Genomic DNA, 19,331 nt, shown 5'->3' with positions numbered 1-19,331 from the left:
ACAACTACAGTAAGTCCCCTACGTATGAACGAGTTCCGTTCTAAGAGCACGTTTGTAAGTCCAATGTGTTCGTAAGTCCAACGACGTTAGCCTAGGTACCCAACTTACACAATCGGCTATACAGTACTGTACTGGAATAGGTTTATAATACTTTTCACACGAATAATACATAAATAACAAACAAACACAAAAAATAAAGAAAACATTTTTAATCTTACAGTACAGTACCTTGAAAAGTACCGTAGTACAGTACAACAGCTGGCATCCAGGGGCTGGCATCAAGGGAACAGGCAGGAAGAGTTACTGACTGGAGGAGGAAGAGGAGGTGGGAGATGGTAGGGCTGAAGGATCGTCAGCAGTAGGAGACGGAGGGCAAGCTGCAATTTCACTCACGCCTGACGTGGATGGCACAGGCTCTGGTTCCTTGCTGGATTTAATTCTATCCACCCTCTTGTAAAAACGATCCAGTGATGTCTGCGTAGTAGCTCTTTTTTTCTCGTCATAGATGACACGGTAGCACTGGATTGCATTCTGAACGGCTGCTGCAACCTTCGTGTACCGTTCTACATTCGGGTCCTGTGCCTCAAACACCAACAGCGCCTCCTCAAATAAAGAAAACCCCCTTGCCATTTCCTGCGTCGTGAATCTCTTCGGTTCTTCAGTTACTTCTTCTTCCTCCTGTCCCTCTTCATCCTTTCTCTGGGCCTCCAATTCCATCAGGTCTTCATTAGTGAGCTCCTCATGTTGCACAGCAAGGAGTTCAATGAAGTCGTCCTCTTGCAGATCTAGCTCCAGCTTCTCGCTGAGGGTCACTAAGTTGCTGAAGACCTCTTTGGACTCCTCATCCACCTTCTCAAATCCACGAAAATCGTGAACAAACTTCGGGCAAAGGTTCTTCCAAACCCCATTCATGGTGACGGCCGTAACCTCACTCCAGGCAAAGTCAATGTTTTTTATGGCCTTGTAGATGTTATAGTCCTTCCAAAATTGTCGCAAGGTTGTTCCTGATTCGTCACTCGCCTTTACTGCCTGACGAAAAGTGTGACGTAAGTAATATTTCTTGAAAGTCGCTATAACTCCCTGGTCCATAGGTTGGATGAGCGCCGTAGTATTCAGTGGCAGATGCACTACTTTGACGTTGGGATGAAAGTCGTCCATGAATGGGGGGTGGCCCGGAGCATTGTCAAGCAGCAAAAGAATGTTGAATGGGACGTCCTTCTCCAAGCAATATTTCTCTACCTCCGGGATAAAGTGGTGGAAAAACCAGTCCTGGAAAATGGCCTGTGTAACCCAGGCTTTGGGGTTACTCTTCCACACAACAGGAAGAGAGCCCTTGGCTATGTTTTTAAGGGCTCTTGGGTTCTCTGAGTGATAAACTAACAGAGGCTTCAGCTTCATATCACCGGAAGCATTGCCACCAAACAACAGCGTGAGCCTATCCTTTGATGCTTTATAGCCCGGCATCAACTTTTCCTCCTTACTGATGTAACTTCGGTCCGGCATCCTCTTCCAGTACAGTCCTGTCTCGTCCACATTAAACACCTGCTCGGGTAAATACGCGCCTTCATCGATAATTTCTCGAAGCGTTTCAGGAAATTCCCGGGCAGCTATTGTATCTGTACTCGCTGCCTTGTCACTCACTTTTACATTGTGAAGTTTGGCTCTAGCCTTGAACCGGTGAACCCAGCTACGGCTGGCATTAAAAGATTTGCCCTCTGATTCTTCGCCGTGTTTCTTCTTCAAGTCTTCATAAAGGCTCTTGGCTTTCTCTTGAATCAGCATTAAGCTGAGTGGGACTCGACGCTGACGCTGATCCTGCATCCACACACTGAGAAGTTTCTCCATCTCCTCCATCACTTTTCCACGCTTCTTTGTTATTATTGTGGACGTCATCGGCATAGCAGACTTCACATGTTCCATGATCTTGTCCTTGTTCTTTACGATTGAGCCGATGGTTGAACGATTCAGGTTATAAGAATGAGCGACGTCTACCATCTTTTCGCCTCGCTCCACTCTCTCAATTATTTTCACTTTTGTTTCCATCGTTATCGCGTGGCGCTTCTTAGCAGTACCCGCTACATCACCGCTGCTTTTACGCTTGCTTCCGGACATCCTGGGCTTGAAATAAAGATACTGTACTACTGTACTCTATACAGTACTGTAAAGCACACAAAAGCACAACCACTTGTAGAGGATGCACGCACATGACAATGTACGCCAGACACGTGAACTAACTTACGTGATTGGACATGCGAACGCATGTTCGCATCTTTGAAAGTTCGTAACTTGGAGGTTTGTGTGTAGGGGACTTACTGTACTCTGTATTCAAATGGTGTGAGCCTGGGGAGGCCCCATCCTCAGACCCAGGAGCTGGGAGAGGGTGATGGGCAGGTCCTGAGCCCAGCCTGAGGGCGAGGGGTGGTGGGGGTGGGGGCTGGGCACAGTTGCTGAATGTGACCCTCCACGGCCTGGGGTGAAGGGGGGGTGGGAGGCGGGCTGGGTCCCGCAGGATGTAGCATCTCTGACTTTGGAGGACTCACAGCTCACCTGAGCTCCATCCGTGAAGGGCTTGGCCGGCTCTGCCAGGTCTCCAAACCGTTGGTCCTCGGGAGGGGCCTGGGCCAGGGCTGAGGGGAAAGAGCAGTGTTAGTGTCTGCAGGCCCACCCTGGGGACAAAGGGGTGAGGCACCCAAGCCCATTAATCAATCCAGAGGTCAACATGTCCTACTGGCCAGACACTCTGAGCCAGATGACACACCGCTTGCCCTCTGATTCACAGAGAACACCGTACCCTGGCTGACAGGCAGCCCCTTCCGATGCACACACACATACGTACCTCAAGAACACACCCAAGGCCCCTGAAACCCAAGTCACTGAAACACCAAGGAGATAGTCATTAGAAGCTTCCTTCAGCTGCAGCTGGGTGGTCAGTAAAGGGCTGACTCAGCAGGCCTGAGCTGTCCAAACCCTCCACACTCCAAACGAAAGTCTGGCCCTTGACCTGCTCCTGGGAGGAGACCTCTAAGCCCTTGGAAGATTCTGCCTGATAAGAACATCTTTGTTTACCTAAGTTCTTGGGTCACACAGATAGTTCATGCTAACAATGTGACATGGTAGTAACCCTGGGCCACACTGTACAGGTCTGACCTCTGGCGGGAGTTCAGGCTGAGTAACTAAGGTCAGTCATGTTCCATAACTCGGTGACTGACCCCCAGTAAAAATCCTGGACGTCACTGCAGGCGAGCCCCCCAGTGGCAGCATCCTGTGCGTGTCGTCGCACATCACTGCTGTGGGAATTAAGCACGACCCACACGACTCCCACAGGAAAGGACACCCGGAATCTCGTGCCTGGTATCTCCCAGACTAGGCACCTTTTTCCACCGCTGACTTTAATCTGTATCCTTCACCGTAATAAACTACAACCATGAATATAATAGCCTTGTTGAATTCTGTGACTCCTAGCAAATCACTTGAGGCTAAGGGGGGTCTTTGGGACCCCCGAACACACAGCAACAGTAACAGCCAAGGAAGAGCTTGGGACATCATTCTAGTCTCCCTGATAGCATCAGAGCAGTCATCTCCAAAACCACCCAGAGAAAGCCAGGGCCGGGCCCTACCCTCTCCCATGTGGGGACATCGAAGGGGCCAGCAACAGGCTGAGAGCAGGTAAGGGTACGGAGCAAAGGCAGGAGTTTTCGTGTAAACGTGAGACCATGCGGCTTCAGGACTGAGTGGACATAACCATGCATGCCCCAGAGGATCCTCGAGAACACCAGGCCTAAGTCCGTTCAGTGCCAGCAGGCTGCTTTGCCAACGTCCACACTCTTACGATGCAAAATCTCTTTTAACAGTGTGCATCACCTAAGCATCCGTTCCGTGGGAAGCTGGGAACTGGTACAGTTCCCTAAGAACAGTCCCCTAAGACGACAAACGCTGCCCATGGCTCAGAGAACAGCCCAGCACGACAGCCAGACACCCTGGGAGGACTGTGGACCCATGCGTACAAGGTGTCTCACCTGCACCTCACGTTCATGCCTGGGTGAAAACCAGTCGTGCATTATCAAGGGTTTCTTTAGCAGCAGCTAGATCCAGTTTGCAGTTTTTCCAACATGTGCAGAACCAGCTGCATGCTGTCCCCCTGGGAGACCCCAGCACCATCCAGCAGCAGCCCCACCTCCCAGCCCCTCCTTTGAGTCTCTAACTGTCATAATTCCGACCTCTTCCCGGAGCGGACACAGTTCCCTGCAGTTCCTACCGCCATGACACCTTAGAGTTCTTTCTGTACTTTTTCACTCCTTCAATGCCTAGGTTACACTCTCTACATTAAATCCCCTCTCTTAAAACAAGTGGTGTGTTAGCAGTTCCTCAAAAGGCCAGAGTTACCGTGTGATCCAGCAATTCCACTCCTAGGTATATAACCAAGAGAATAAAGTATACGTAAGTTCACGTCAGCATTAATCGTAACAGCCAAAAGGTACAAACAACCCAAATAACCATAACAGATAAATGAATAAACAGAATGTGGTATAACCACACAACGGAATATGACTAGGCATAAAGATGAGTGACGTACTACACTGTGGATGAACGCTGGAAACATGACACTCGATGAAAGCAGCCCATCATAAAAAGCCATGTATGACTCCAGGAAATGTATGATACCATTTAATAAAACGTCCAGAATAAGAAAGTGTACAGAGACACAAAGCAGGTTGCTGGCTGCCAAGGCACTAGGAAAGGGAAGAATGGGGAGTAGCTGCTGGCGGGTACGGAGTTTATTTGAAGGTGATGACATTAGACATGGGTGATGGTTGTACAAACCTGTGACTATACTAAAACCCACTAAGTGTACAATTTTTTGATTATGTGGGCTAGAGCCTAATAAAGCTGGGTTTTTGTTTGCTTGTTTAAGTGCTATGGTTTCCACCCCTCGATACAAGGGGCCAAGCAGGCAAAAGGAACTGCACAAATACACGAGTAAATAAGTAAACACACGCCAGGGTGGACCGAGGTGGTAACCAACCATCTCTCCTCCCTGCTGCACGGCTGTCACCTCCTCACAGGTGCGGAAGCACACGTCCAAGGTGAAGACATCACACAGCACGAACTGCAAAGCCACCCCTGGCCGGGCCGACCTCTGTGCCCACCTCCTCTTGCCTCCACCCCCTCTAGAGAAAGAAACACACCCTACTTGTGATTGGAGGTCTCACTGTCCCAACTCTCAAACCAGACTGGGCTCCAACAGGCCAAGGACCTTGCCTCTCTCCCTTCCCTGCTGGACCCACAGGGCCTGCCACATGGCACGCACTCCGTGACTTTGTCAGGAAGGAGAAAAGGAAGAGAAAGAAGGCCAGTGCACCTGAGCAGGGGAAATGCTACACCAACCCCAGGCTCACACCTCTGGGAGGCTAAGAGTCTAGAAAAGTCTCCAAACATGTCACAGCTTCTGAGTCTTCTTCCCAGAGATGAGGACACAGGGCCTGGGCAGAGCGGGCAGGCACTCAGGACCCTGCGTCATGAGTTGTGTCCCCCTGCACTTTCCCTGCCCCCAAGCCCAGTCCCCCGTGGCTCACCAGTCTCCTGCAACATCTGAGCGAGGTCCTCCACGAGTGCCACAGCCTCCTCGCCACTCTCGGGGCACTGGGACTCCACCCAGACCCGGGTGTCAGGTGGCAGCACGCCCAGGAACTGCTCCAGCACCAGCAGCTCCAGCATCTGCTCCTTGGAGTGCACCTCGGGCCGCAGCCACTGGCGGCACAGCTCCCGGAGCCGGGCCAGCGCCTCGCGGGGCCCTGCTGCCTCCTCATAACGGAAGCTCCGGAAGCACTGCCGGGGGTCCCTACCAAGCCCAGGCAACAGGGTTTGGGGCTGAGGCTTGAAGAACGGTTCAGGATCCCACAAGGCGGCCTCATCCTCCTCCATCTTGATGATCACGAGCTCTTCCTGACCGATGGGTGCTGGGTCGGCTGCCATGGCGAAACCTGGGGAAGCTGGCCTCTCTGCCTTCACTCAGGCCACACACACCGTCTTCCTGGGACACACACCCAACCAATCAGGGCCATGGGCCACCCACACCCCTCCACCGACTCATAGCCTGCAAGGTCACTTGCTGTGGTGGAAACTGTCCCCACACCTGGCCAGCTGACAACCTGGCAAGGGGACACCTCCAGCCTCGACCTCCCCATCTGTGCCCTCAAGAGGATGCCTCACACTGGGAATCTGGTTAGGACAGTGAGGGAGCGCTTCCTGCAGAGAAGCCTTCAGGAGTTCAGGCCAGACTGGGCCAGTAGGAGGGCTGCTCCTGGGGATGGGGCGTGGACGTGTCCAGTGTCTCAGGGGTGGAGAGAACCCCATCAGCAGCCAAGCAGAGGTGTTGGCGGGAACTAGCAGAGACTCAGTGCCCAGGGAGGGTCCGTGCAAGTGAAGGATGCAGTCTGTGGGGCACTAGAAAGAGTGATGTGGGGGACAGGCTGGAAGGCCAAGATGGTAGTGGGGACGGCTGCAGTGCAGCCGCACAGGGAGAGCAAGAGCTGGTTCCTACACTGGAAGGACTTCCTTCCCTCATGGCACAATCCTATGGGGCCTGAGAGGCTCGGCCCAACTCAACTAGGCAAGGTCAACAATGGACAGTGAGAGAGACGTCCACGCTACAGTGCTAAACAAGAAAGTAAGCTGTGGTCCTCCTCAACTGACATGATCCCACTAATGTTAAAATTTCAAAACAAAAAACAGGAGCTACTGCTACAAGTGTTCAGAAAAGGATCCTGAAAACCAGCAACGCCTCAGCTGGCAATTCTGGAGAAAGGAACTGGGGGAGGACATCTGCTTTTTCTTTTGTAATGTCTGCAGAGCACCTGAATTTTTCTGCCAACGGCCATTTGCTACCACTGTAACTTCAGAAAAGAACACAGATTGGGACTTCTTCCCTGATGGTCCAGTGGTTAAGAATCTGCCTTCCAATGCAAGGGGTGTGGGTTCAATGCCCCGTCCGGGAACTAAGAACCCACATGCCGCGGGACAATTAAGCCTGCGCGCCACAACTACTGAGCATGCGAGCCGCAACTAGAGAGAAGCCCGCGCGCAACGAGAAGCCCACGCGCCGCAATGAAGATCCCGCGTGCCGCAACTGAGACCCGACACAGCCAAAAAAAAATAAATAAATAAGTATTTAAGAAAAAAGAACACAGATCATTTTCAATGCCAATGCACGTCTTTAAAGCATTGGTCAGGGCTCCCCTGAACCAGGCCGCCCCATCCAACAGCCCCCAACCCCCGGCTCTCACCCCCAAGTACCCTGAGATGACAGCTAAAGTGGAGGACGGTCTACGTAGCGGAATAAGCAAATGCGAAGGCTGTGTGGCCTGGGCGAACTTGCACAGCCTTCGGCCAGGGAAGGATCTGGATTTAATCCCCCTGTGCGGGGAGCGTCCCCCCACCCCGCCCGCACTCTCACTTTATAGAGGGACGCACGCAGGTGCAGCAGGAGCAAAGAGGTGGTCTGAGCTGCAGAAATCCAGGAAGACTTTCCAGGGGAGGTCAGTTTAGGGGGAGCTGGGTGGAATGGTGGACAGAAACCCAGGAATTCCGCCGAGAAAGGGACTAGCGCGGGTGCACGTGCACGACCCCCGAGGCGTGGCGAGAGCCCAGCTCTGCCCAGAATCACTTCCGGTGCAGGCCCAGCCCCGCCGGACTCCATGTCCCAGCAGCCCACGCGCCGCCCTTCCCCGTGGACTCGCCGGAGTCCTCGGAAAGCAGCTGGTGTTCCCCCGCCCCCCTTCTCCTGCCGCCCTCTGGCCAGCTGCACACCCTACCCCGGGCTTATTCCGAAGCCTCCACCGCGTCGCGCCCAGACTCACCGCCCCAGGAAGCCAGGCGGACGGCGTCAAACGACACCGTGCTGGAACAAAGACCAACCACCCTGGGGCCCCAGGACCACGAGCTTCCGTCCGTCCCAAGGACTACTTCCGGTGCCTTGTGCCCACCCCGCCCCTTCCCTCCCTTCCCTAGCAACCACCCACCTCCCCACGACAGGCCAGCGCACGGAGGTGAAGGGGAGGTAACAGTATACTTCTGCAACTCTTTGGCGACGTCCGGCGCCCGGAAGTGGAACGTGCGCAAGCCCGGCCCTGTCCGCGAAGCCCTCTGGGAAATGTAGTCGTTGGCCCGCCACAGTAACAGCCCGGGTGACCTATAGACACTACATTTCCCAGAAGGCAGCGAGCACCAGCGCTCGGCGCCGCCGGGAAATGGAGTTCTTCAGGGGCCTGCAAGGGGGCGCCAGTGGTGCGACTGGCGGTGTCCCGGGTTCCGAAGTAAAGAGTTATGGAGCCAGATGGGCGCGACCGCGCGACGGACCCCTCGCTATCCGTCCGCTCGACTGTGCCAGGTTGCCCCTCAGCTGCCTCTCTACTCCCGCCCGGAGGATGTGGCATTTCCTCCTACCTGGTCACCTGCCTCTTTCAGCTGCTGTGCCGCACTCCGCCTCCATCGAGGCTGCTCCTGCTTCCCCGTCCTCAGGGCTTCACCAGCCAAACCGTGCTGGGCCGTCTAAAACAGGCCCCTCTGTGATGCCTGGCATTTTGAAATGACCGGTTTCCAAAAGCTGGGGCAGCACCTCCCCAAAAAGCCTTCCCTATCATGTCCTCTCCTCTGACCCCAGCTAGGTTTAGGTCCCTCACAAGTCGCCCGTCATAGCCGTCGTCACACAGAATGTAACAGCCTTTGGACCGGCAGCTCCTGAAGCCAGTCTCTCCCACCCTGGTCTCCCCAACACCTAGCACATTACAAGTGCTTATAATTTGTGCAGTTTATTAATCCAGTCAGTCACCAGGCTCCTAAGAAAAGCTCTTCTACTTCTCCTTGCCATCCCTTTTGCCACTCTCCCCAAGAAAGCAAACAAGGGGCCTCATCTGACCTTTCTCCCAGGAAGGCTGGACCCTGGAACCCCTCCCTGGCCTCCGGCCCCTTTTACGTATTGACAGCAGGCCCAGCACTTCAAGTGTTAGCTGGGACAGAGGTAGAAGGAATCCTTTCTCCCAACTTTACTCTTGGCATGCGTGTGTGTGTCGCGCGCACACGTTCACGGACACATGCAGGTACCTGTGTCGAAAGGAGGCCAGGAGGCCAGGCAGCCCTGTCTCACCGCCTGTGGCTCACCTAGCTGGAGTACAAGAACTCCTTCCCTTGATGACTCTCTGGGTTTTGGTGGCCCATATGGTATGTCTACAGAGTCAAGTGGATACCCCAGTGTGCTTGCTGTTACAATCTAGGGGGACAGGAGAACAAGCTGGAATGACGGAGATAACAAGACCGTCCAAGGAGCCAATCCATTGGAATTGGAGCCATGTTTCTAACCTTGGGGAGAGGCTGGGCTGCAGCCAATGTGCTGGGAGCTGACCCTGAGGTAGACACTGAGCCCTCAAAAATGGCTGAGATTTTCCAAAGAGCTCTAGATCTGGGAGACCATCGAAGTGTCAGAAGGCTCAGCCTCAGAGGCTGGAGGGAAGCCAAGACAACCACGGCACAGAAACCCAGGGAAGAAAACATCTCCAAACCAAGGAAAGCCACACACGCCCATAGGCTCGGGCACAGGGAAGGTACCAGAAACCTCAGACAACACAAACCGTGGAAGCCAGAAAGAGTGAGGATGACACGGAAGGTGAGCAAGGAGAGCAGGAAACCCCCACCTAGAGTTGGCTACGAAGAGTAACAGCGGTGCACGGACAGGTCAGGGCTGGCAAATAGGAGAGGCTTGTCTCAACCCTGGCCCCTCACCACAAGGAAGGCTACCCTGGTGGGCTGTGCTTGGCAACCGCTGTCCTACAGGGTGTGTCTCTGACACGGATGGGCACTCCTGGGTCCCGCAGCTCATCTGCCAATCAGAGAACACCACCCTCTTGTTCCCCAAGCCTGACACTCTGGGTGCCACTGTACAAAGATGGCAGTGCATGAGGTATGAGAACCATGGGTGAGAAGTGGCAGTGTCTACCCTCCAGAAACAAAGCATCATCAGACAAAGCTCATCTGAGGTCAGGCCCAAGCCCTAAATCACACAGGACAGCCAAAGAGGTCTGTCCTTCAGGGTTTGTGCCCTTGGCCACTTGCCCACCCTCTGTGGGCCCCACCTGGGGTGAGTGCAGGCTTTCTGTCAACTCCTTTGTTGCCACCATCATGGGGCCCCTTGAGGCCCCGCAACTGCCCGAGCCTGTCGCCTCCTTTCCCGCTGCAGCTCTCGGAGGTGGGCGAGGGCACAGTGGACACCCCGGGACACCTGCAGGCTGCGTTCCCGGTTGGGATCGTTCTCTATGAGGACTCGCAGGCCGGCAGCAAAGTGGGACAGTGCCTGGGCCAGGTGCTCAGGGCGCAGTGCACCCACACTTACTTCCTCAGTCTCCACACCCACCATGGCCTCCATGAGATCTGACTCTGGTCTTCTGGAGGCCAAGCCTTTCCCCGCCTCACAGGGCAGCCCAGAGTCACTGACACCCCCAACCTCCACCTCCTGGGGGATGCTGCGGGGCGAGGGCTCCCCATGGGCCTGCAGCAGGTGGGCAACATCGGCCTCAGCCACATCCCCGAGGCCTGCGTGGCTGGCTAGTGTCACAATGCTGTGACGGAGCTGGGGGAGGGCGTTGGGCTGGGGGGCACCAGCAGGCACGCACTCGGGCCACAGCTTCCTCCAGGCACTGTTCATGGTGGCAGGCTGCAGCTCTGCCCAGGCCTTAGCAATGTTGTCTACAGCAGTCATGACAGTATAGCTGCGCCAGAACTCCCGCACGGAGGGCCGGTCTGTACCCGCCGTCTCCTGGACCAGCTGGCTGAGCGTGCGGCGCAGATAATGGGCCTTGAAGGCGGCAATGACACCCTGGTTCATGGGCTGGATCAGGGCTGACGTGCTCTTGGGCAGGAACTCAACACGCACATGGGCTGAGAGGCCACCCAAGTGGACAGGGTGGCAGGGTGCGCTGTCCAGCAGCAGCAGAGCGCGGAGTGGGAGGCCATGGCTGGCACAGTAGCTCTCCACAGCTGGGCAGAAGCAGCCAGTAAACCACTCCTGGAAGATGCTGGGTGTCAACCAATCATTGCGGTTGGAGCGCCAGACCACAGGCAGGCTGGCCTTGGAGCAGCCCCTGAGGGCGCGCGGGTTCTCCGAGGGGTACACCAGCAGGGGCTTCAGCTTGAAGTCACCAGCCGCGTTGCCACCAAGCAGCAGGGTCAGGTGGTCCTTAGAGGCCTTGGGCCCAGGCCCAGCTGTCCCCTCCAGTGCCAGAAGCATGCGCTCAGGCAGCCGCTTCCAGAACAGGCCCGTCTCGTCCACGTTGAAGACCTGCCGTGGTGAGTAGCAGCCCTCCTCCAGAATGGCGCGCAGCACCACGGGGTAGCGTGCGGCAGCCTGGGCGTCGGCCACAGCCGGCTCATCCGTCAACAGCACGTTGTGGCGAACCTTGAAACGGGCAAACCAGCCATTGCTGGCCCCGAACGTCTCGGCCTGGGCGCCGCTGCCCTGCTCGTGCTGCAGCTGGGCAAAGAGCCGGCGCGCCTTGTCCTGGATAAGCAGCGTGCTGACAGGCAGGTTCTGCCGCTTCTGCTCCTCAATCCACAGGCTCAGGAGGCGTTCCATGCGGCCCATCAGCACACCCCGGCAGCGGGTCAGCTGGGTGGTGCTGACGGGCGTGGCTGCCTGGGAATTGGCCCGGATCTTATCCTTGTTCACGCGGATTGAGGCAACCGTGGAGGTGGCCAGTCCCAGGGCCCGGGCGATCTGCGTCAGCTTCTCACCCTCCTCAAACCTCCGAAGCACCTCCAACTTCACATGCAGGGTGATGGACTTCCGGTCCCGCTTGGCACTGTGGCGGAGGCCAATCCCAAGGGGCGCCTTCCCCAGCACCTGCGGGTGGGGAGTTGTCTTCATGCCGCTTCCCCGAGCCATGCACCTCAACAAGCTCTCTCCCCACTGCCCATCCACGGTAGCTACTGCCGTGCCCACAATGGCCTCTGGGCCTCTCCTGCCACGCCCGCCTCTGCCTGAAGAGGAGAACACATGGGCATTAATGTGTGAGTACATGAGAGTCTGGACCACTGCCTGGCCTTCCCATGCTCTGACCTAAGGCCCCCAGCCCTGATGAGCACTGCCTCAGAGGCAGGCCCAGTCCCTTCTCTCCCTAACAATAAAGACACTGCATACACACTTCCGAGTATACTTTGCGTGTAGATGAGCATTTCATTTAGTTTTAGCTTATGAGACCAAAAAAAGTGCTGTGGGGAGACTTTGTTCTTCCCCCAGAAAACCTCTTGCAACCACAAGGAGATGCAAAGAGAGTCTAGAAATCCTGACCCATCTCTCAGACACTGATGAGCAGAAGCATCTCCATGCTATTCAGAGACATGGAACATCAGTGTGGGAGACTGAATAATGGCTCCTAACCACACCCACATCCACATCCCAATCCCAGGAACCTATGAGTAAGTTTACCTTTCAGGGCAAAAGGGACACTGCAGGTGTGATTAAGTTAATAATCTTGAGAGGCGGAGATTATCCTGGATTATCCCAGTGGGCCCTAAACGTAATCAGAGGGATACTTGTAAGAGGACACAGAAGATTTCCCTCGTCAGAAGGCAATGTGACCACTGAAGCCTAGCGCTTCCAGAAGGAACCAGCCCTGCCAATACCTTGATTTTAGCCAAGGAGCCCCATTTCAGATTTCAGACCTCCAAGACTCTAAGATAATAAATTTGTGTTCTTTTAAACCACTAAGTCGGGACTTCCCTGGTGGCGCAGTGGTTGAGAATCCGCCTGCCAACGCAGGGGACACTGGTTCGAGCCCTGTTCCGGGAAGATCCCACATGCCGCGGAGCAACTAAGCCCATGCGCCACAACTACTGAGCCTGCGCTCTAGAGCCCGCGAGCCACAACTACTGAGCCCGCGCGCCTAGAGCCCGTGCTACGCAACAAGAGAAGTCACCGCAATGAGAAGTCCGCACACCGAAATGAAGGGTAGCCCCCGCTTGCCAAAAGAGAAAGCCCGCATGCAGCAACGAAGACCCAATGCAGCCAAAAATAAACTAATTAATTAATTAATTTAAAAATAAATAAACCACTAAAGCTTGTAGTAATATGGTAAAGCAATCACAGGAAACTAACACAGAAGGTAACCTCCTTAATTCTTGCCACCACCGTGGAGTACCTGGGGATAGAGGAGGAAGGTGGTTCTCCACACAGCAGTCGGAATGATTCTCTAAGAACCAAGTCGGGGGGAATTCCCTGGCGGTCCAGCGGTTAGGACTCCGGGCTTCCACTGTAGGGGGCACAGGTTCAATCCCTGGTCAGGGAACTAAGATCCCAGCAAGCCGCACGGCGCGGCAAAGAAAAAAAAGCAAACAAACAAAACAGTGGCTCCTCTGCTCAGAGCCCTCCCAGGCCTCCCACCTCTGAGTCAAAGCCACAATCATCACCAGCTTTGTCAAGGGCCTCCTTTGTCCTTTGCGTACTCCTGACCACATCCTCAGGGCACACTAAGGGCACTCCCGACCCAGGGGCCTTAGCTACTGTGGCTCTTTGGCCCACTGGGGGCCCTTCCCTGTAATCTGCATGGCTTATTCCCTCTTCTGCAGGTCTCTGCTCAAATGTAACCTAATCAGAGAGGCCCTCCCCACCTATATTTTATTATGCATCCATCACACATTGCCTGAGGGCAGGAACTGTACCTACTGAGCACTCTGTTGGGTCTCCAGGCCCAGGAAGGGAGCCTGGCACTTTGGAGGCATCCAACAGTCACTTGCTGACTGAATTATTTAATGAAGTATAGTGATGGAGGCAGGCTTCTCGCTTTGTCCCTTTTGCATTTCAAACCATGTGAAAGTAGCACCTGATCAAAACAGTAAAAGTTTTTTTTTTAAGGAATGCGTGTGAAAAACAAGGACAGTACCTGACAGGTCTTTGTATTTTGGGAGTGTCTATGGCACCGAGGAAGAGTACCTTCAGGGACCCATGGGCTGCACCTGGCTTAAAGGGGAGGTGGGCATGGGGAAGGCTTCCTGCCTGGAAGGAGGCCCCAAATTCCAAACCACTCACGCGCCCATCCCTCCCTCTCCACATGCCTGCCTTCGCCTGCTCACCCACAATTTTTTTTTTAATAAATTTATTTATTTATATATTTTTGGCAGCGTTGGGTCTTCGTAACTGTGCACGGCACGGGCTTTCTCTAGTTGCAGCCAGTGGGGTCTACTCTTCGTTGAGGTGCGCGGGCTTCTCACTGCGGTGGCTTCTCTTTGTTGACGAGCATGGGCTCTAGGCGCGCGGGCTTCAGTAGTTGTGGCACGCGGGCTCAGTAGTTGTGGCACACGGGCTTAGCTGCTCCGCGGCATGTGGGATCTTCCCCGACCAGGGTTCGATTCCCAACCACTGCACCACCAGGTAAGTCCCTCACCCACAATTTTAAATTAAATTCATTCGTTTTCACCCTCCCGCTCTAGAAAGTCCCCAAGCCCGCCCACGGGGAAGGCTCGAGACTACATTTCCCAGAAGGCCGCGGGGCCGCCGGAGGCCCCCGATTGGCCCCCTCGCGCGCGTCCGTCCCCTTCCCCCCACGGGAACCAAGGGTATAGGCGCCTCGGCCCCTTCCCCCCGGAGCCCGGGCTCCCGCGCGCCCGACCGCTCTCACCTCCGGACCGCGACGTAGGCCGGCTTCCTCAAGTGGGCCGACTGAGCTGCGGCCCCTCCCCATCTCCGGCTTCAGGCGCCGCTTCCCGGCGGCGGCCGAATCCAGCCTCCATCTTGTCGGCGGAGGCGGAGGTTGCCGGGCGACGGCTGGGATTGGAGGAGGCAGCGTGGGCCCCGCCCCCGACGGCGCTCTAGGTGCTGCGTCCAGTCACCCAGGGCCTACCGGGAAACGTAGTTCAGCGACGAGGCCGCCGAGCACAGAGTCCAGGCGGGGTCGCCCAAGGCCGCCTCTGCCCAAGGCCGGATTTCTCGCCTATTAATTTCTCTCTCCTGTCTTTCCTGCCATCTACTTTCGGTCTCTTTCTTTTCTTTCTTTTTTTTTTCTTCTTTCATAAAGTTTTTAATAACCTATAATTTTCTTACATGTACACTAGTAACCTTAAAAAGACAAATATTTACTATCAAATGTTAACTACTGTACAGTTTACAAAAACATATAATTTTAAGAATTTGGAAAAATAAAGGGAAGGTACCTACTTCAAATGGATTAAATAAGAAAATTCCACTTTTTAAGAAATTTAACCAGGAAATGGGAACTTTCCAATTTCTCTAAAGGAACACCAAAACATTTTACTGAAGTCAGAGAACTTACTATTTTTGTTCAAGACTTCATCTCCATAGTTTTAAATAAACCCTAAATAATATTTTCCAGTATATGTAAGGCCTCTACACAGAGCGCACGACTAGGGAAAAAAGGACTCCATCAGAATGAGAAGCCATGAAGAACAGAGATATGTCTTGCTCACCTTTACATCTCCAGTTCCTACCATAGTGCCTGGCTCAAGGTGAAAATGCTTAAGCAATGGTTGGCGCTTTACATTGAACCAGGCAGATACATCTTTGGTCCAGTTTTCATTCCATATTAAGCATGACCTGAGCTGCAGTCCCAGTTCTTGGCTCTTGACCTTAAATTGAGTAAGGTAAGCCAATATACATACACTTTCTACATCAGCCTTCTGACAGGATCCTCAGAACTGAATTATCACAGGTTGTGAATCTTCTCTTACGTGGTCTAATTCTTATTTCTTGAATAATATCAGTGTGCAAAAGTAATGCATTTTCGGGACTTCCCTGGTAGCGCAGTGGATAAGACTCCATGCTCCCAATGCAGGGGGCCTGTGTTCGATTCCTGGTCAGGGAACTAGATCCCACATGCATGCTGCAACTAAGAGCTCGCATGCCACAACTAAGGAGCCTGCCTGCCGCAACTAAGACCTGGTGAGACCAAATAAATAAATATTTTTTTTAAAAAGTAATGCATTTTCAGTGCAGTACAAGTATATTCATACGAGTAAGAATTGAATAACGGCCTTACTTTTCCATGTTTTAAATAACAGATACATAGCATCTTATATTATGAGGTAATTAGCAATTTTTAGACACTGAACATAACACACTGTATTACAATGCAATGTAGTAGGCTTCCATTTTAGGAACAAAAATCAATTTCACACAAAAAAAGAGTTATTTTAAATTCACATAAAATACATTCAGAATAAGTCTAAAATGTTAGCATTAAGTAATGTAAAACAAACACAGAGGAGCTTTCTTTATTATTATTACTTTTATTTTGGCTATGGCAGGTCTTAGTTTTGGCATAGGGGATCTAGTTCCCTGGCATAGAACCTGGACTCCCTGCATTGGGAGCACGGAGTCTTAACCACTGTACTACCAGGGAAGTCCTTCCATATGGGTCTGATTTTTTATGAGCTTTGGATTTTTCTTCATTTGGACCTGATGAATAACCGTGGGCATTTTTTCTTTCTGTGTTTCCGATTCAGTTCCTTTATCACTATTTTTTTTCTTTAAACTTTACTTCTAGCTTTTGCATTTCTGTAGAGACTTCTCCTCCCCCCCCCCCTTTTTCTTCGATTTATTTATTTTTGGCTGCGTTGGGTCTTCGTTGCTGCGCGCGCTTTCTCTAGTTGCGGCGAGCGGGGTCTACTCTTCATTGCTGTGCGCGGGCTTCTCATTGCGGTGGCGTCTCTTGTTGCGGAGTACGGGCTCTAGGCGCGCGGGCTTCAGTAGTTGCGGCACGTGGGCTCAGTAGTTGTGGTTCGCGGGCTCTAGAGTGCAGGCTCAGTAGTTGTGGCGCATGGGCTTGGTTGCTACGCAGCATGTGGGATCTTCCTGGACCAGGACTCGAACCCGTGTCCCCTGCATCGGCAGGCGGACTCTTAACCACCGCGCCACCAGGGAAGTCCCCCTGTCCCCCCCCCCTTTTTCTGCTTGGTGTTCCACATCAGAATCACAACGTGAATCTGATGATTTGGACTCTTCTTGGGTACCAAGTGACTTTTCATTGACTTTACTAGAAAGCAGATCGCCAGAGTGTGGAATGAAATCATCAGGTTTTCCCCATCCGGATTCCCCTGTTTCTGAATTATAATAATAGGTATAACCATCTTCACTTAAACCTTCTACCCAAACAGTCTTCACTGCCGTCTTTTTTTAATTTCCTTGAAATCCTTCAGGTTTCTCCCACTGAGATTCTCCTGTGATAAGATCATAGTGGTAATGGTAACCCTCAGAGGTTATGCCTTCTACCAATCTGCCCTTTGAAGGGTCTTTTTTTTTCTTTTTTTCTTTTGCTGATTTGATGCAGAGGCGGATGGGATAGTGCTGGTTACTGGTGATATGCTTGGCTCTGAAGTTTCTGACTCTAAGCCAAGGCTTTTCAAATCCCCTTGGTATTCTTTCAGGGCAGCTGCCTCCATTGCAGCAAACTCCTTTGATGCCTTCTCTTCTTCCTGTGCCCTATCCAGCCTTTTCGGTTTAATCTCACTGATCCTCTTTGCCACATTTTCCTTATGATTCTTTCCTCTTTCATGAACTTCAACACTAGACCTATTGTCCGCAATCCAGCACCTGCAGTAATCAGAGAATTTCTTTGGTTGTGACCTCCAGTAGTCTGCCATGACTGGACCAGCCGCCCCGAGGGTCACCCTCATGCCCGGCTGAGGCTCGCGTTCCCCACGCGGGATGAGTCAGGGCCCAGCTCACTGCGAGGCCCACCGGAGCCTCCGCGCCTAGACCTGGTCTCTTTCTTTCCCACCATCCTCGCTACCTCCTTTCCTTTCCTGGGTCTGTCTCACTGTTTTCTCTTTCTCCCTGTCTGTCCCCCATTCCGGAGAAATGGTTCCCTTTAGACTGTCAAGATATAATTTTCGAAACAGATAAAAACAAACTCCGTGAGCACACGTCAAATATCTATTTACCTCCGGTGGCAACTAGCAGGATGACATAGGTGGTTCCGGGAAGATGAGAGAGAAGGAAAACAGAAAGGGTGAAAGAACGAACAGTGAAATAAAAGCTCCAAGTCGGATCGGTAGTGCACCATGGGGCAGTGGGCAGGCATCTTAGTGTCCTGCTTAGTGTCCTACTGGGTGACAAAAAACTTGGGGTACTCTTCTCTACTGGACAGAAAGCATTTACAACCTATCAACCTTTTACTCGTTAGCATCTAACTTCACAGTATCTGGACTCTGATCAAAAGCAGTTAACTTAAAAAAAAGTTGCTTCACTTAGGGAATCAGATGACCTGAAGCAGGCTTGGTAGAGACGGTGCTAGTTCTTCCAGTCATCTTTTTTTCTCTTAATGGCAAGTTTTGGATAAGTTTTCTTAACATGTGTCCCTCCCGCTCCGTCTTTCTCTCTTCTTGCTGTCACCCTTCTCTGAGTCTTTAAAAACTCTCGATCCACTTTACTGTATCTCTAATGTCTGTCCCTTTCTCCCCTCTTGCTTCTGTACTCCTGATCCTTGTCTGTCCCTTGAATCTCGAGCTGCACGTCTTGTCGCTGTAAATCTTTGTCTCTCCTTTCCTCTCCATCCCGCCCTGATCGCTCTCCCTCTTGTTAACTGTTCTGACACACATGTCTGCCCAGCCCTGACTCTCTGACCTAGGTCTCTTTCTGTCCTGCCCGTGTCTCTGTCCCTGTGTCTGTTCACTTACTTTCACTGTCTCTCCTCACAACTCTCCGCGCCCCCGAGTCTGTGTCTGTCTGTCCTGTCTCTCTCGCTCCGCATCTCTACCCTCAGCCTACCTCTCCCATCCTCTTTCAGACGCCGGCCGGTACCCAGGGTTGCCCTGGAAACCGCCCGCACGGCCCACTGGTTACCATGAAGACGCCCGGGCCCGCCTACCGCCCACGAGCGCAAAAAAAAAAAAAAAACTGTCATCGCGCCGCGCACGCGCGCGGAGGACTGGCTGACCTCCCGGACAGGAGCCGGCCGAGCCTCTCTCCAAGGCGAAAGTGGGAGAGGCTCGCTTGCGGTCCTGAGGGCGGTGGAAGGGGTGGCCGGGTCTCCACAGGGGGTTGCCATGGAGACAGGGGGCTGACGGCGTCCTAGCGAGGGCCGTGATTGGTGCAGAGCCCTGCTAATCCCCGGAAGCCCCGTAGAGTATTCAGGGAGACTTGGTGGCGGCATGCGCGGTTGGGAAGGCGGTGCGGCCGCCCGTTACCCCCTGAGAAGCTTGCTCGCGTCGACGGGCGCCTGGACGCCTGGATTTGAGGCTGGGAGCGCGGGAAGACGCGGCCCGGAGTGTGACCCGATTGTTGCGAACAACGCTGCCCCGGGGCACAGCGGGAGGAGGGTGGAAACTGAGGCGAG

The 19,331-nt window shown here is 53.4% G+C and overlaps 1 protein-coding gene across 9 annotated transcripts; it reads right to left on the bottom strand.

The window, feature by feature from the left end:
• Window positions 1–194: 194 nt before the first annotated feature.
• LOC101281124 (tigger transposable element-derived protein 1-like) lies at window positions 195–18,962 on the bottom strand. Of its 9 annotated transcripts, none has more exons than XM_049703222.1 (7): window positions 14,661–18,962; window positions 13,926–14,002; window positions 13,185–13,295; window positions 12,473–12,557; window positions 10,382–12,024; window positions 2,548–2,627; window positions 195–2,113 (listed from the first exon to the last, which is right to left on the bottom strand). In XM_049703222.1, exons 5-7 carry the CDS (start codon window positions 11,927–11,929, stop codon window positions 301–303), a joined length of 3,441 nt encoding a protein of 1,146 aa, XP_049559179.1. In that variant the 5' UTR covers window positions 11,930–12,024; window positions 12,473–12,557; window positions 13,185–13,295; window positions 13,926–14,002; window positions 14,661–18,962; the 3' UTR covers window positions 195–300. The 9 variants fall into 9 exon arrangements, with proteins under 9 accessions (XP_049559179.1, XP_049559180.1, XP_049559176.1 ...); XM_049703223.1 differs by having other exon boundaries at window positions 13,926–13,998; XM_049703219.1 differs by lacking the exon at window positions 13,926–14,002 and adding an exon at window positions 13,705–13,865.
• Window positions 18,963–19,331: the final 369 nt, after the last annotated feature.

This window comes from Orcinus orca, chromosome 20 (genome assembly GCF_937001465.1).
Source record: "Orcinus orca chromosome 20, mOrcOrc1.1, whole genome shotgun sequence".
Lineage (NCBI taxonomy): Eukaryota > Metazoa > Chordata > Mammalia > Artiodactyla > Delphinidae > Orcinus > Orcinus orca.
Note: the sequence above shows the minus strand (reverse complement) of the source record. Positions and strands in the feature narration are given on the sequence as shown.

Bases quoted from the DNA above. Each gene is read 5' to 3' on its own strand.
- LOC101281124 (XM_049703222.1), bottom strand. From the start codon at position 11,929: ATGGCTCGGGGAAGCGGCATGAAGACAACTCCCCACCCGCAGGTGCTG. The intron at 2,628-10,381 runs GTAAGTGTGGGT...CTTTCCCCTCAG, and splicing joins TGGGTGTGGAGACTGAGGAA to CCCTGGCCCAGGCCCCTCCC. The intron at 2,114-2,547 runs GTGAGCTGTGAG...TTTCAAGCCCAG, and splicing joins CCTTCACGGATGGAGCTCAG to GATGTCCGGAAGCAAGCGTA.